General features: G+C 35.7%; 1 protein-coding gene across 1 annotated transcript in view; it reads right to left on the bottom strand.

Annotated features, from left to right (window-relative positions):
• KCNIP1 (potassium voltage-gated channel interacting protein 1) overlaps positions 1-15,479 on the bottom strand; it is a 362,011-nt gene extending 346,532 nt beyond the window's left edge. Inside the window, exon 1 of the mRNA XM_087709661.1 lies at positions 15,326-15,479. Within this exon, the coding sequence (XP_087565787.1) occupies positions 15,326-15,386 (61 nt within the window). The 5' untranslated portion in view covers positions 15,387-15,479. The remainder of the gene's footprint in view (positions 1-15,325) is intronic.
• Positions 15,480-18,403: the final 2,924 nt, after the last annotated feature.

The following is an 18,403-nucleotide window of genomic DNA, read 5'->3' on the forward strand; positions in this document are numbered from 1 at the left end:
AAAAAATCTGAATCTTAAAGCAGGGCACTTCATACAGCACTGTTTCTCCAGAGGCAGTTTGAAGGCAACCCCTGATTGTCCTCATTTTTGGAAGCTGAGACAAGGAATGAAAAATTATTGGCTTATCTCCCAACCTGTTGCAGATACAATAGCAATAAAATACCCTCACCTACATTCTAAATAAAATTAAAAGGGAGGAGAAGGAAGAGAAGGAGGAGCAACGAATCTTTTAAATCTCCTAATCTTTTAAAAAGTGTTGGTTTTGTGCTACTTGGTCTAAGCTACTGAAAAAGGCCTGCAAAGCCATTAAGCTAAAATTTTCTTTACAGGATCTGAAATTCATAAGTGAAAAAATTCTTCCCAAATGAGATCATAACATCTCTACGAAACAACGGAACTTTACACCGTTGCAATACCCTACAGCTGAGTTGGAAACAAACAAGCTCTCTTCTCAAATGCTGCTGATGTCTTGGGAACACTGAAGTAAAGCTACTTTCAAAAAGGTATAAATTTTTCTTGTTGAAAAAGCTCTCAGAAAATACAGACATGCTTCTGGCCATTTGAAATTAAGATTGGGGCTTAGCGGTTTAATCTGCCTTGGTAGATTTCTCATGAATCTGGATGAACTCCTGAATTTTAACCTCAGTCTAGACTCCCACATTCAGCAATCATCAGGTCTACAGTATACCTGCACTGCTAAGGTTAGTGGGCCAATTCCTTCTGCCAACAAGAAGCATGATAAATGTAGTTCATTCTATTTGGACTGCAATACTCCGGAAGCAAAATTGTCCTTGAGAAATTTTTTATATGTGCGACTGACTTTGAAAAATATCTGAAAGTTTCTACTGATTGAGAATACTGACAATTGGACTACACACTTGGCTGGTTCTGTAGAGCATCTGACTGCTTTGTAAATCGCAATATAGCAAGTTAACTGGGGTTTTTTTTAGTCCAATTAGAGACAGTTAAAAATCAGCAGGATATATAAAACTCCACATGACTTGCAATCACCATTTTTTAAAAAGTCTATATTTGCCTTTGAATTTTTTTTAAAAAAATGAATCAAAATACATTATTTAAAAGACCTTCCAAAGGATCTAAAAGCATTGCAGGATACCAATGAAATCTAATTATATACACACCACCCACCAAAAATCTTTATCTTGTTACAATTTCAGCCAATATATTTAAGATCCACTTTTTAAAAGCCATATCCTCCAATATATTTTATTGAAATCATAGGTACCATTTTGAATTAGCTCTTAAATTATTTTGTTTTAAAATGGTAGAAGCCTCGTGTTTCATTATATTTACTGTTGTAGCATCTTTTAACCTTTTTCTACACTTGGTCTCGAAAAAGTAAGGTTTCATTTAAGGAAGTAAATGCATCATGAGGCTTCTTATGCAATTATCTGTTTCAGTCAATTAACTTGCTCAAATATGTTTGATTCAAGGTGGGGTAAAACCATCCATCATGTCATCAATAATCTATTTTTTTCCCATCTATAATTTCTGCACTTCTTTGTTGCCCAAGTCTTTCCACATATATCAAATATAAAAACACTTCATTTCATAGATAGCTTGTACACTTTATTTCCCAAATGATAGCTGCTTCTCCCAAGTTACCATTAAAATCTTAATGAAATATCTACAATATGTCATTCATCATTCAACATTTAGCAGTACAGAATATTTGATGATATATGCAAATGTGTTTTTTAAATTAACTATTTAGATTTTTTTGAAAGTTTGCAGGAACAAATATAGTTAATAAGGAAACATTATTAGAACATGGGAACTGGCACATAAGCTTTCAATATTGTGCTATAATTAGTCAAATATATTTTTTTCATTCAGAGGTGATTATGTGCCATCAAGTTGATGTTGACTCATATGACCACATAGATAGTTTTTCAGAAAAATAGGGACAAGCTGCCCCTAACCTAATCTTTCCGGTCTTCAGTGGTGCACTTATTCCACCATAACTGAATCTTGTTGCTAATCATCTGCTCCTTCTCTTTCCTTTCATCTTTCCCAGCATTAGACTATTATTTAGACAGCTAGGTTTTAACATAATATGATCCAGCGGTATCATAAAAAAGTTTGAAATGCTTTGGATTATCCCAATGTTACCTACATTGATAGAATATTGTAGCCCAAGTCCTAATATGGTTAATTATTATTAAGAACTATCAAATATTCAGGAATGAACTTTTTAAAAAATATCAATGGGCCAAACTCCTAAAGAAAGTTCAATACTTGGAATTTCTGGAATTTAGCTTCTTTGGTCATATATTCAGTTTTGAATAGTCAATTTTATATTTTGCAAGCTTTCTGAAATCAACACGTAGTAAAGTTTTTGATCTTCATACATCAGTTAACAGCATCATTGTTAATGCAAAGTTATTGCCTGAACCAATTTAAAAACATTTGAACTTTTGCTGTTAAATGATGAAGTGTGAATATTTTTATAGTTTGTAATTTTCTTAGTAGGTTTCTATTGTCTACTATTAAATAAAAAGGCATTTTTAAATGTTTAAAAAGAAAGGCTAAAGTAATTTCTTGTATCCCAGCTTGAGAGCAATTAAGTATCATTGGACCTCAAATGTCAAGTTACTCCAACTTCATCATCACCAGCTGCTTCTGTTGCTTTTAGACTTGGCTCAAAAGAGTACAATCTAGCTGAACATTCTTTTCATTGGACCTCAGAGATCTCTGCAAGTCAGTTTGGATGATTATTATTGTTATCCCATCTTTATTTACTACAACTCAATTAGGCCTGGACCAGCTCTCAGAGTAGAACAGCAACTGTACTAAGCAGGGAAGGATTTGGGAAGAGGACAGCTGCCTGGACATTCTTTTCACTGGTGGGAAGAAGGAACCTGATGGCTTAGGTAAGCATGTCTCTCTTGGCATGGAGGATGAGAGTAGAGAGAAAGGGAGGCGAGGAGTTGGAGTGCCGAGATGGGCAATCTCTGAAGTCAATCCTTGCAGTCCATGCTGCTGAAGTAACTTTCACAAGATAGCAGAGACACTAGGTACCACCAGAGAGAATGGGAGAGGCCCTGTGGTGGATGAAAAGAAATGGGGTGGGGATCATAGTAGTGATAGCAAAAAGAGATATGATGGGCGGGAGAGGATTACAAGAGGAGAATCAGAAATTTAGATCCAACCTTTTCTTCTATTCCCTCAGCCAAACTCCAAGGTGCTGAATGCTAGATTTCTAACCCCTAGATTTTGATTGCTAGAATCCAATTCTAGTCTAGAATCTGAATGCTAGAATCCTCTTACTCCTTCTCTAAGTGTAGAGGTAGCATCGGGCTTGCATGGCTGTACAAGTTGGAAATGTTTCTCTATCTAAGAACTGTCCAGTCAGATTTCACCACCAGCTTCAATACCAAGAATAGGCAGGATATTCTGTGACTAAATATATTTTTTCCACAGGTGGTTAGATGTGAATTTGGGTGCCAATACATCATGCCTTTTTTTTTTTTACTATTATACATAATTTGAGTGTATATAGAAAAGTATCTCTAGCACATTTTCTTCAAGGCAAGACATCATTGATGAATTAATTTATTTTTATTTATTTATTAAACAAATATAAATGGCTGCTCATACAAAATGGAACTCTGGGGTGCCAACAAGAATTTAAAAAAGAATGCAATTATCAAAAACTATTAAAATGAAAAAGACATCCACTTCATTAATAAATCTGTCTATATATCAATTACTTGGATACATGGTGAAGATATGTGACTATAGAATGTATACAAGAGATAAATATTTGAAAAGACAATCAGAAATTTTGGGAAGATAAACTATCAATCAGTTATAAACACTTTATAATATTATAAAAATGGTTTTGTAATTAAATTTGTTATATGAAAATTAAAAGGGGGGATGAATTGCTGTATATGGAATTTATGCCAGCTCTCTACACCGACTTTTAAGAATCTAGTTTGGTGGAAATCGTAGCAGAAAATCTCTGTTTTCTTCTCCCTAATCCAAGTTGTATAGGGACAGATGTGAGCAGTCCCTTTATTACAATTTCACTTCATATTGAGAACATGATTTTGAATTAAATTTGATACCAAGACTGAGCTACAAACACTATATATCTTATATCTAAACTCTATAAGAAAAACAAGGATAGTTTCAAAATTGAATTTCATCTCTCTCAAGCTACCAGACCAGCTCTGTAAAGTCTAGACAACTAGATGGGAGTTCAGATTTCTGTCTCCTTCTGCTATTACCCAGAGTACATTTTTGTAATCCACTTCTAGTAGTACTACAAATCTCATTTCTGGACTGATTATCTTTCCCATATATTCCTTAGTGCTCTTTTTCCTGCCACAGTTCTTCCTCTTTAGGAACACTCCACCAGTAATTGCTTTTCATACATTTTTAATCCGTGGGTAGAAGAATTCCCACCCACAAGTACAAATTGTGCTTCTAAACAAACAGAAAGTCTACTTAAAAAGGGGAGCATAGTCAAAGGTCTGTTCCTCAGATGGTCTCATTCTTTCCCTCTGGATTTAACAGAATGCTAACTATAAAATTATAGTTTATACACTTTTGACTTAAAAACTGCCTTCTTCCCCTATACACCATATTTTCCCGAAAATAAGATAGGGTCTTATTTTCTTTTGACTCCTGAAATAAGCACTTGGCCTTATTTTTGGGGAGGTCTTATTATTTTTGAAGTGCAGGAGATAGCAAGCATGGTCACCTCATGGCTGCTGCTCTATTGCAATATTTTCAGGGAGGGTTTATTTTCAGAGAAGGGCGTATTTTAGTGCATGTGCTCAAAAGCCCAATTGGGCTTATTATCCAGGGAGGTATTATTTTCAGGAAAACAGGGTAGGGTCATGGGTTTATTTTGTACAATCTAATGGCAGACTTTCTTTTCCTATTAGTTTTCCTATTAAATAAACTATGAACTTCAATGACTACTTGTCCATCTCCAGATTAGACTAAGCCCAAAGTAATTTACTCCTGAAAGAGCCTATTAATTTTTAACAAAACTATGATTAAACTATAACTATTGCCCCACCAGAAAAAATAAAACATTTTATAAAAGATGCAAGAAACAAGACCTATTCCACACTTTAGTATTATTCTGTTCTTCATAACAGTATCTGGTGCTCGGAGCAAATTTTATTATATTTGTTAAGTATGTCAACTGAAAAGTCCCACAGAATTGATCTACATGATACAATTTTCATAACTCTGCTTCCCAGTCCCCAGATCATTGATTCAAGAACAGATGCTAATATTGGAGAAACAGCTTCTTGCAATGCATGCTAACTTCTTTGCCACAAAGATAAGACTTGAAGGATGCAACTGCTGCATTTTTAAAGCTTTCCAGAGTAGTGAAATGAATGATAAAAATAGCAATTATGAATTTTGAAATTAATGTTAAACTTGTCAGAAATTTGGAGTGCTTAAATAGTTGCAAAATGTTGGTTTCTTATCTCTACTTGATGCCTCATACCACTTTATTTCAGTATTTGATAACTTGAAACCTATTAAATTGGACATTTTGCAACAGGATTTAATATTTGATAGCTGATACAAAGCAATAAATTACATTGTGCCTTACCAACTTTATAACTATTCAAACTTTTCACATTAATTTTTCTTTTTTTGGTCAAGTGAACTGCCTTTGTCTGGATGATTCTATTGGACACCTGCGTGCTTCAAGATGGATGAGGCTGAAAAATTGATGCTTAATGTAAACTAGACTATAATAATTGGATAAAGAAACTGTGCTAATCTGGATAGTTTGACACCCTTTGAAGGATTCAGTTCCTGATTTCGGGATGCTTGTGTATTGTACACTTTTTAGAAAAGCTGTGATATTCAGAAGTAACGCGTGACATCTTTGATTAGAAAATCACTTCCAAATTTATTAGAATCCATCCATTTAATTCTTTCAAGTCCTCTTATTCATTCAGTCTGGATATGTATATATTCTTCAGTCTAAAATGTTTTATGGAGATCACAAAGATCTGATTTTTTGAATGCCAATTAGAAAATTTGGAATAAAGAACAATAAGATGAAAATTAGGCCCTTAAATATCTATTTAATTACAATTAGGAAAGGCTTCCAAGAAAGCCTGTTATATCAAAGGAATTGATATAGCAGCAATAGTAGATGCTGTTCCAGAAACACTGCTGTTATAAGAGTGTGCAACTCAGGGATGGGTTCCAGCAGGCTCTACTGCTGCTTTGCTTTTGTGCACACTTCACATGTGCACATGCTTGGTGCACACATGAGCAATGCAATAAGAATGCTTCTGCACATGTGCAGAAGCAAAAAAACAAGATGGCGGTACCATAGGCGCTGCCGGGAGAAGTAGTTCGGGGCATGCCAGGCATGGGTCAGTGCCAATTCACCTGCTCTGAATTCAGGCGCTTACGCATTGGAAGTGTTGAGAGCACATAATGCTTATTTGTTGTTCTCAGACATGATGTGAAAAAGAGCTGCAATATAATATTGGAGAAAGGAAAGGAAAGAAAGCAGCAGATTATTTCTAAGACTTCCCCCTCTGTGGGAAGTTTGCTGCATCTATCTGCAACAAGAGGAACCAAAGAACTAAAAAAAAAAAACAACAACATGTAAATATATATCGACAGTTCTTCTACCAGTCCCACCCACTCTGGCAGGAGGTCCCAGATGCCACTGACTAAGGAGTGTCAGCTGGCAGGGGTCATACCACCTGTTCCTTGGAAAATAATAATTTATTAAGTTCATATCACAAATAATTCCCAAAATAATTCCTCCTGAGATCAGCCCCGACTGCTGACCTTTTGCAAGGCCCTGAAATTAATTTTATGCCTGGCCCTGGTTGTACAGTGAGCCGATCTCTTGACTTTGTTGGATAGTCATTTTGTAATGCTTGACTGCTATGTATTTTTCTTTTTTATATTGTGTAGTTTGTCTGTTTTATCTATTTTATGGTAAGCCAACTAGAGTCGCATATGTGAGATGGGTGACTGTATACCTCAAATAAAATAAAATAAAAGGCATCTCCTGGATCCTATGGTGCATTTTTCATGAAAATGCCCTATGTTTATCAGCGTTGGAGCTTGATGGGCCAGGACGAGCTATTTGCTTGTGTTAGTCCCTCATGAGTGATAAGAAATGAAACCATCTCTCTGGTTATAATTTATATTGAAACGGAATATGGAGGCAACTGATACTTTCTAAGTATCAGTTAAAAGCAATATTATTTCTTCTTCCTAAGTAACAGGTGAGACTGATAATAATGACTGGTTCCATTAACCCCCTTCAGTCAAAATTTCACAAACATCCAATTTCTTCAAACTCAATTGCTTGCCAGTATAGTTCTTTTTGTTTCCCTTGTTTGTCACATAAAAGTCAAGTATTATTTGATTTACAAATTCTAGTTGTAAATACTACACCATTTTACAAGTCTCACACTGTAACAGCAATGGTGACAAGTGCAATCTGACAACATTTCTTGTTATGCAGAACCATGAATTAATTTAAATGGAGCATCATTTAAAATCAGCCCACTAGTATACAATACCCAAGATTTAGTTTTATAGTTGAATGATTTCTGCATAATCTTATCCAGATGACAGAAAAACTTTGATTGAAGAGAGCCACTCAACAGAACAATAAGTATGAATAATGCATATATCATTCATATGTATCATTCATACTTATTGTTTTCATAAGAATGAAATTTGGGATTTTACTGTTATGGTGGAATTATCAGTTAGGGACTGATCTTAAAGTGTTCAGATTACTATATGAATGTGAACATATAATACATAAATATCAAATAATGTCTTTCTAAAGTGTTTAACAATGTGATACTGCTGTTGTTATCAGGTACCGAAGCTTCAGTTACATATAACACTAAGCAGAGATATAGGTTTTTAAACACTTTTTTATTGAATAAGCCATAATGACATAGTTCATGCACAAAATTATTGGTAAACTATAATGGATAAATTCCTGTGTCATACTAAGCCCCAAACCAACAATTTAATAATTTTACACAATATGTGAATCCTGCCAAGAAATGGAAATTGGATGTTTTTTAAATCTCACACGTACAATAAAATGTGTGTATCCATCAAAACATAGAGACATTGGCCCTGAAGAAGGCGGGGCTTAGCAGTGAGAAGATGGAGTTTTAGGCTACTCCTGAAATTCCTCTATACCAAAGGACTTTTTGGACGGGTTCCTTGAACCCCAGCTGTCCCGAAGACGACAGTGGAGGTGGGGAGGGACCCAGGACCCCAGAGGTAATCGCAAATCTCTGGGGGAGGGTATTAACTCCCCGTGCCAATTCCTTTTGGATTAGCTGTGTGCTAACTGAAACTGCAGGTGCCCCTAAGAATGGAAGAAGTGATACCATCTGGTAAGCTGATTTTATTATCCAAGAGAGATTGTTCCTGTTAAAAATTAAGCTAATTGGAAACCAAACAATAAGAAGATCAGCGGCGAATTAGCTTTTCTAATGGTTTTATGACTGGTGGTTACTTTACCTCTTAAATGCTTCAAGAAACTCCGCGATATCCTCCCCCCTCTGAATCTCCTTAAGTGGATCGTAAAACTTAATTCCTACTAACTAGCCCGTCACGATTCGACATTTTTATTACTTTACTATCCAGCTCTGTTTACAATCAGATAAGATTGACAGCCGGTAAGAGACTATATAAAAAAAAAAAAGAGTGCTTCGAAGCCTCTGGGGAAAAAAAGAGAATTTTTTATTTTAACTACGACACATCATGGCGTCCCAAGATACCCCCAAGACTTCATTTCAGACTCTTTTCTCTGCGTGTAGAGAACTTTTTCATTCTTATCAAAGATTGGAACGAAAACTGGATCAATTTATTCTAAAATATGAAGCTAAAACTGAGAACGTTGAATGCTTAAATGTCCCTGAAACACAAACCGAAAATGTGAGAAATGGTGTCTGGTCTATCTCAGAGGAAGAGAAGAAGGGGGAAGCCATAAAGACGTCTCATTTAAAGAGACAGTGTGCAGAAGGAATGAAGAATCCACCCTTGAGAATTAAAGTTAAATTGGGAAGATTTATAAACCAAGAACAACTTTATTACTTCATCACTGACATTCAGAATCCAAAGGTGCCGAAATATTTTTGTTTGGACTTGCTTATGGAAACATTTGGTAAATCTATTCAACGAATGGCTACTGGACGGAGGAAACCTTGTGGCTGGAGGGACACAGGCTGACAAAAAAATTTAAAATTAGCTAGATCGGATTACTTTAATATGTAATAGATATAGCTGAATAATGACTGATATGGATAGCAATATATATGATCTGGAATTGGCTGATAGATTGTTGAATACAATTGAAAACTAGTTAAATCTAATTGCTTTTCTGTGTAACAAATATTGTTGAATAATAATTGATATTGATAGCAATGTATATAATGTGGAGTTGACATGATAATTAACAATTGGATATGAGAAAATACTTTTAGATTACACATAAAGAGTATTAACTATAATAATTAGCACTATTAAAAAAATTAAATAGAATCCATACAATCAAAAGTTAATTAATATTGGGAAAATGTTATGATATATGATATAATTGAATATTATGGATGTTTAGCTAAAATATCTAGATCGGATTACTTCAATTTGTAATAGATATAGCTGAACAATGATTGATATAGATAGCAATATATATAATTTGGAATTGGTTGATAGATTGATGAATATAACTGAAAATTAGCTAAATCTAATTGCTTTTTTGTGTAACAGATATAGTTGAATAATAATTGATATTAATAGTAATGTATATAATGTGGAGTCGATATGATAACTAACAATTGGATATGAGAAAACACCTTTAGGGTATACATAAAGAGTATTAACTATAATAATTAGCACTATTAAAAAATTAAATAAAATCCATATAATTAAATGTTAATCAATATTGGGAAAATGTTAGGATATATGATATAACTGAATATTATGGATGTTTAGCTAAAATAGAACATGAGGATTTGATGATAATAGAGGATTTTACAAATAAGTAAATGAACTGCCAGCATGTGTCATGGACTAATTCCTTAGCATAACTAAGGATGAAGGATGTTTAAATAATTATAATAATTAAAACCGGAGGTATAATGATCTTGATATGGCAAATATTTGAGTTAAGATACTTGAATTAATAGGAGTCAATCGAAGAGAAGCACCAAAACATGTTGTAACCAGTTGATATACTTCTTACTTTTTCATAATAGATACCTGTGTTTCGTTTTGTTTTTCTGATTGTTGTCTTTGTTTTTTTTTCTGTATTATCTGTAATTGATTGATATATTAAGAAAGATGTTGTACCAGTTTTAAACTAAAACTTAAAAAACATTTAATAAAAAAAAAAAAAGAGACATTGGCCCTTTCTCCATAAATATGTACTTTGGCTTCCATTAGACAACTAGGCTAGGATTTGGCTTGGAAGGAAGCCAAAGTACATGAAGTCATTATAAAATCCTTCTCATTATAAATGTCCCTTTTCTGGGTTCTGATCATTTGTGGAACATTTTCACATAGGTGACTTCAGATGTGGCATTATTTAGACTGGCCTAGACCTGTCTTCATCATTGGGTTGGTGCACCTACAGTGTTAATAATGCATTGGCTTCAGTTCAGTATAAATGTATACTAACTTCTATTTTTGATAGTGTTAATTAAATACATGTAAAATTGATATGATATAAAGCATCATCTTTATTTCCCAAGCACTTTTGGATTCTATATAATTTTTTTCTAATACAGAAATGCTAAGTGATTGCAGCCAAGTGATTTCAGCCCACTAATAAAGATTAGCAGAACTATGCAGACTAGAGGGGATTTGGGGAAAGAAAATCTCAAGAGTTATCTTTTGGGAAGGATATGTCTGACCAAAGCTATTAAGTAGTAAATTTAGGTTTAGGTTTTAGGTTTAGGTTTTATTAGCATTTGTAGGCCGCCCTTTTCCCTGAGGGGACTCAGGGCGGCTCACAAAAAACCAGGGAAGTATGTTGGGCCCTTGTAGAAAATTTCTACAAGGGCCCAACATACTTTCAGGTGTACAGTAAAATATAACAGTGTTTCCATAGGTTTTAAAGTACCCAGATTCTCCTTGTTATTTTAACTACAAAACAGTTAGAATTCTAAAAAAAATAATAATCATGATCATCAAATAATAAGAGTAAGATCAACTTTCTGAATAGGAGAAAATGGTTTTAATGTCTTCAAGTTACTAAATCCATATTTCCTAAGATTTCTGAACTACATTTACACCTCAGGTGAAAGATAATTTATACATCTGTATTTCACATTGTCATGTCTGTAGTCACATTTATATACCCTAAACTATTGGCTACAATGTAAATAAGTCGATATGTACAACGATAGGATAGCTACATGCTGTTACATTATACAGCAGATAATATTTAGAGGAATGTAAGTGTATTACTTAATCTGATTCAACCTTTCAACTTATAACCTCTTATCCAAACTTACAAAAGTATAGAATTTACAATTTTCTGATAAATTACAGGAAAAAATGGAAATAATGCATGAATTGTGTCTGTGTGCTTTGGACCAATGTATTTGTTCAGAGATGTAGCAATGAGGCTCAATTTATCATTTACTATCCAACCCTTAAAAAGTAGTACATCTGATTGATAGCAATAGCAATAGCAGTAGACTTATATACCGCTTCATAGGCCTTTCAGGCCTCTCTAAGCGGTTTACAGAGAGTCAGCATATTGCCCCCAACAATCTGGGTCCTCATTTTACCCACCTCGGAAGGATGGAAGGCTGAGTCAACCCTGAGCCGGTGAGATTTGAACTGCTGACCTGCTGATCTAGCAGTAGCCTGCAGTGCTGCATTTAACCACTGCGCCACCTTGGCTCTATCTCTGCATGCCTGCATAAATATATAGGTGTTTGTATAGATACAGGAAGTTCTACTTACAACAGTTTATTGACCATTCAAAGTTACAATGGCACTGAAAAAAGTTATGGCCATTTTTCACACTTAGGACTGTTGCAGCATCCCCAAGGTCATGTGATTTACATTCAGATGGTTGACAACTAACTCACATTTATGACAGTCACAATTTCCTGGGGTCATGTGATCCCCTTTTGCAACTTTTTGACAAGAAAAGTCAATGGGGAAACCAGATTCACTTAACAACCAGGTTACTAATTTCACAACTGAAGTGGTTCATTTAAATGGATTAAGAAGAGTCATAAAATGGAGCAAAACTCAATTTTACAAATTTTTCAATTAACAACATAAAAGTTTGGGCTCAATTGTGGTGGTACGTGGAGGACTATATTTGCTTTCAGAACTTGTTTCTGTGTACACCTACACACACACAAACTCCTGAAAGCAAATCTTAGCAAAAGGTTCTAGTAGAGGTAGCAGGCTGAACAAGAAAAGTTTAAGGAATTATGTGGTTTTTCTTGTACACTGAAAACTAAAGACATAGGAGTAAATTTTTACCATGAACAATGCCTTGCCTTTGCAACAAAACAATTTTTGGATGCTCCCACTTAAAATCTTCAAAGCTGCCAAGCATCTAGTCATCATCTATAATGGGGTGTTGATTGGGGACTTTTAAAATATAAAGTACTTTCTACACAACAGCGTTATGACACCTGCTACCACATGTAGATTGTGCAGGAGATTAAGAAGAAAAGATTTGATTGTAGTTCCTCTCCCAGCATTCACTATTCATGTAAAAGGAAAACCTGACATTCATTACAGTCAATCAGCTACTAGGTCCTCCAGAATAGACAAGTGAATATATGGGATTTATGGAATGCCATAGCTCGCTGGTGTTTTTATTTTATGTTTTTTATTTTTTTGCAGCAGGAAATAAAATGAAATATTTTCTCAGCATGGGCTTCCTGAGAAACTGCAGCTAAGATTTAACATATCATCATTAGTTGTTCTCCACAGTGTGAAGCAGCAGTCTGAAAGTAGAGACTGATACTACTTCCTTGCTTAGTTCATGCAAACTGTTCTCATTGATGATTTGTAGAATCTGCTAATTGGCGTCAATTTTGTTGACTGCTAAAAGAAAACCCCCCATTTCATTCCATCAGTCCTTCCACTTACATGTCTAAGAGTGACTTCTTATCATCTCCATCGAGTTCTTGCAATAAAGTGTTTGAAAGCAGGCAAGGGCTCTCCTTCCCCTACTTTTACTGTAAACAACCATTTCATGTAAGGACAGTTACATGACTATTCCTATGGAAAGAAGGATCATGCCACATGGGAACATAGCTAGGCTGTTGCAGTTTATTTCCCAGGCAAGCATCCTGGCTCCTATTTGGATAAGGACAAGAGGCAGACCTGCCTTGCTTGCATAATATTTTGACTTCTTTAAAGTCATGGAGCAAGGAAAGGTAACTTGGCCACCTTAGAAAATCATAAGGAAAGGATAAAAATCCACAGATCCCGACTCACCCCTTTTGGAGACCAGAGAAAACTATATTTAAGAACTTAAAAACCAATAAACAATAATTACCGAGACTTCAGGAAATCCCAGCATTATTTTCAGCCTTAAATCTGTATCTCCAAGAACACTGCTATATAAAGACTTTAAGGAAAATTATTGATGATACTAGCAGCTGAAAGAGAATCACCACCACCACAACTCCCAGGTGAAATATTCATAATGAATAAATATTAATAAAGTAATCTAGTCACAGCCATTTCAGGCTGTTTTCTCCTTCCCTACAGGACCACCTGTTGTAAAATGGTGGAGGGAGGAAACTGCAAACTCAAAGTGACTGAATAAATTCTCCACTATTTCAAGTTAAATAAGAATGGTAGCCTGCATGCAGAAAAATAACAACACTTATTTTTAACTTGGGACTTTACAATTAAAGGTTAGAACATTTATGCAAAATATGATGTATATACCAAATAAATGTATTTCAGTAAAGCTCAGTTAATTCTAAAGTACTCCTCTCACCTCAACAGGTTTAACATGTGGATTCGGATATTGTGTAAGTATTTCTTAGCAATAGCTTTCACACCAGTATCTATGAAAAAAATATATGGGCAGCAACCAAGGGTATCTATAAGTCACTTAAATCCTGGTGACTTTAGTGGGATATAGGAAGTTGTGAGAAGGATGGCAGCCAAAATCTAAAAAGGATTTCTGACTGGGGAAAGTTGACCTTTTTAGTCATCATACTTTCATCACACTACACTTCTTTATTCCATCAATCCACAATGAGTGTGGGTCTACAAATTGGTTCTCCCATCACTGCCATTATGGAACTAATCTTCTCCCATAAAAAGAAACCTTACTTTAAAAATCTACCCACAGTTCTATGGTCCTGTCCATGGAGCATTTGCATTTTTTATAGAGCCAGTATGAGAGAACTGAATACATAAAGTTGATTTAGAAAACAAAACAAAATTAAATCCTCTGCCATCTTGTACAAGTTGTTTTGTTTCATCTTATTCCTTAGTGAGCCTCCAACTTTGGACTCCCCAATTCTCTTCAACTCTGGGGTTAATACCACTAAGGAAACAGGCTAAAAGAGCCACCCTCTCCTAAACAGTGCACACTTAACAGAATATTAGCATGCTATATACAAATCTCGCCAATTTCAGGATTTGAAAAAGGATTGGGGTGTGAGAGAGAGAGATTAAAATGCTGCTTGCTCTACTGCTCTCTCACTTCCGCTCCTCCGCAAATGTATCACTCCTTCTCTCCCTCCCTCTTCAAAAAGGCAAACATTTGACATCCACCGGCAGCATTTCTTACACATCTTTTTCAGAAGTAATGTCTCATTCCTTTTTTTAAGTGATCCTCAAAGGCAGATGGTAAATGCTCCCCCCCTCTTTTCCTCTGTTTTTGCTACCCCACAGGAACCAAACAGCATGGGACCCAGAGTAAACAGGTTTCTCCTGCAACTGCTCTGCACAGCTGGCTACCTCTCTAGTTCTCCGCCTTACACACGTTTGTATGCTGGCTTTACAACATTTTAGGCACACCTTCCCTCACCCGAACAACCACAACGATGACCCAATGAAACTATCCCTTTCTTCCTTCTGCAGCTCCTAACACACAAACAAGCATATACACACACAGAGAGAGACGCATGCTAGCTTTCATCGTTTGCTGCAAATTTCTTCCAAACGATCGACGTTCGCTGTGTTTAGTTGCAAGTGGCACATGCTTCGGGCTTTTTTTAAAAAAAATCCCCTCGGTTTGTAAAGAAAAAGGGGTAACATTGAATCCTTACTAACAACACCTGGGGAAAGAAGGAGGGGGAACGGTCCTTACCTCTCGAGGGTCTTCTTTGTTTGGTTTGCAGAGAAGAGAACGTGCCCATTACAGCACCCATTGCAACTGCTACTTGGGTGAGGGGCTATATTTTTTTGTTCCTCCCCTTCAGTGAGCAAGACAAAAAAAAGATCAGTTTGGAATATCTACTAGAAAGAGGAGGAGGAGGAGGAGGAGTGGTGGTGGTGGCAAAAGCAAAGCACTGCAGCTCAGCGTTCAGCAGGCATTAAGCTTTTAGATCCCCCCCCCCCTTTCAGTCAACACACATGCACTGACTCACAGCCGGCTGCACTCTTATTATTCAAAACAGCTCGCTATCAAAATTTAAATGCTAGGTAGATTCCCTCAGACCAGTGCTGGCAGCAGATGCATCAAAATATTTACTGGAGCAGAGCCACACAAACACACAGGCTAATTCTTCCTCTCATTCCTTTATGGCTGCAACCAGAATCTCTTAGCTCTATAGAGAAAGCATCGATACATTCTTTTTGCATTCTAGATTAAGCTACCTCTTGGGATGGCCAGATGAAGGTCTCCAGGGATGCCTGGGGAAGCGGGCTGGAGAGCAATAATCAGTGAGTGAATGAATGAATGGCAATTTACTGAATGAAAAATAAGAGAAAAGCAGATGTCAAAGTTGTGGTTCTGCATAAAGCTCCTTCCTGGTAATTAAACAGTCTCATACAGGGAAGGGGTGGAGTATGATATGAGCAAGTAATAATTCTGTCTTCTAAGACCAGGACATAAGGCAACAACTTATTTCAATCAGAATGCAAAAATTAATAAACCTTATCATGGCTGTAGTCCATCCAAATCACTCCTTTTGTGTACCAGAGATATTTCCACCACAAGTGCATTTGGCAGTTCATTCAAGGTGTGCAAAAGTGAACGCAAATGGTATAGAATGGAAATTCAGTCGTATAAAATGGACGGATTCCATGAAAGATTAACCTTATTTTGATATCCATTCTGTTCATTATTCACATCTGAAATGCAACCTCCATCTTTCCTGTCAGTCATTCACCACCATTCTTCGTTTGGAGTATGTCCATGAGTTTAAAAGGAAAATAGATTACACTGGCAGAGTCATCTGCTGCCTAATATTCCATGTGTTGATCATTTGGATAATAAGAATAAAAAATGGAGACATGCCAGTTAAAATTCAGGGTCCAGTTAGTGATGTTAGAATAATTGCTCACCCTTTGATTTGAACTGCATATAATTATTGCATTTTATCTTGAAGAAAAGGCCCATGTTTGGGTACAAAAATTCTCTGAATTACCAGTATTTAAGAAAGCAGATTCTAGATTTGAATTCCGATGCCCAAGGAGAGAGAGAGAAAGAGTTCACACAGGGGAAAAAATGTTTTTTGGCTAAAGCACCTGGCTTAATTTTTCATTCTTCTGCATCTGCTGCTTTTTACTTATCACTTGGCTTGATAATGAGGTGTGGGAAATTCAAAAACTGGCCCACTGTTTTATGTCATCTTGACTGGCTCTAATAATGGTACTATTATGGGGTTTTTTTCCTCATGGCCCAAAATGGCTATAATTATTATTAAAAAAAAGAGTTCAGCATAGTTAATATTCCACCCTTCCAGGGTGACTCTTCCTACTACTAAAAGATAAGCCAAATTAATGCTTAAACACAGAATTTATGACTAAGATATGTCCACCCACCCTCAAATTATATTTGGGTTCTATGTGGTTTTAGGATTTCCTGGTGCTCTTTATTTTAAGTTTACATAATGTATCTAAAATAATGAGATATGCCTAAAATTATCATTTAATATATGTAAAATTCAATAGAATTGAAGAGACACAATAGTATACAAAACATGTGAAAGTAGAGCAAATGGAAATACATTTGAAAAATCCACAAATCCATAAGGTGTGAGGGAAATCCATGACTGAATTGTTGGAGATGTTGGTCCATGAATGTTGATTTTATTCAAATAGATCAGGGATGTCAAACTCACAGCCCATGGGCCAGATATGTCACATGCTCGCCACATCCACATCTGGTTTAGTGAAGGAGGAGAACTCCTGTTACATCACATGAGGACATGAGTTTGATACCCCTGAACTAGATAAACCAAAAGAAGTGTATTTTTAAAAAGGTAAAAAGTTAATCAATCTGCTAGTAAAGTAGTTCTACTACTACAATATTGTGCACATGCAAGCTGTAAATTTGTGCTCCAGAATCTAACATGGTATTTCTCTAGATGCCAAATGTTAGGCTGGCAAACCACTGGTGAGGATTATAATCTGTAAATTGGGGTTCTTGTTTAGAATTCTGGGAGTTGAAAATCTGTCCATTTGGAAGAAACCTAATTTGGAAAAGACTTACATAAAAGTAGATGGTAAAGGCGTGATCGGTAAGTTTCTTATGATATTAGAGTGTTATAGAAACATTAAGGATAAAATGCCTTTGCATGGCATGATGACCGATACCAAACTAAGATTTATTTCAACTACAGAGGAGGGAATATCCCCTGAAAGATAAATAGGGATTAACACCAGACAAACAATCAGAAAACAATACCCTAATAAAGGCAGTACCAAGGAGAAAGCCACACTACCACCAACACTGACAGGGCAAGCTACAGGGAGGAAACCCAACACTAACTAGCAATGATGAGGTGACTTAATCATTGTAATAAACCATCTACAAGCAAGCCAAGCTCAGAGAGTACAAAGGACTCCATAATTTGGCCCTCAGATATTCTCTTCTGAGGTTCTCTGAAATGTCTGTAGCTGTTTCAAATAATTTGCCAGAAGCAATGTAGTAACAAATACATACATGCGGACAAAGCCCAATAAACAGCAGTAATATTTGTCCTTGATATTATTCAGTTGTAGAATCTTAATGTTCTCTAAAATTGCTAGAATAGTTTCACCTACGTGGAACAGTACATATTTCTCTCAAATATCTTTTTTTTTCAAACTTCAAAGACAACTGGCAATGCTAATTATAGTACAGACAACATGGATTTCACTATCTAAAATAGGATGAAAGTTTAATCTGTGATTAGTAAAGAAGGCTTGAAAGCCAAACAAATGTTTCCAAAAATGCCAG

This window comes from Thamnophis sirtalis, unplaced genomic scaffold, assembly GCF_051295495.1.
Source record: "Thamnophis sirtalis isolate CommonGarterSnake01/CBP01778 unplaced genomic scaffold, rThaSir2_p1.2 scaffold_3, whole genome shotgun sequence".
Classification (NCBI taxonomy): domain Eukaryota; kingdom Metazoa; phylum Chordata; class Lepidosauria; order Squamata; family Natricidae; genus Thamnophis; species Thamnophis sirtalis.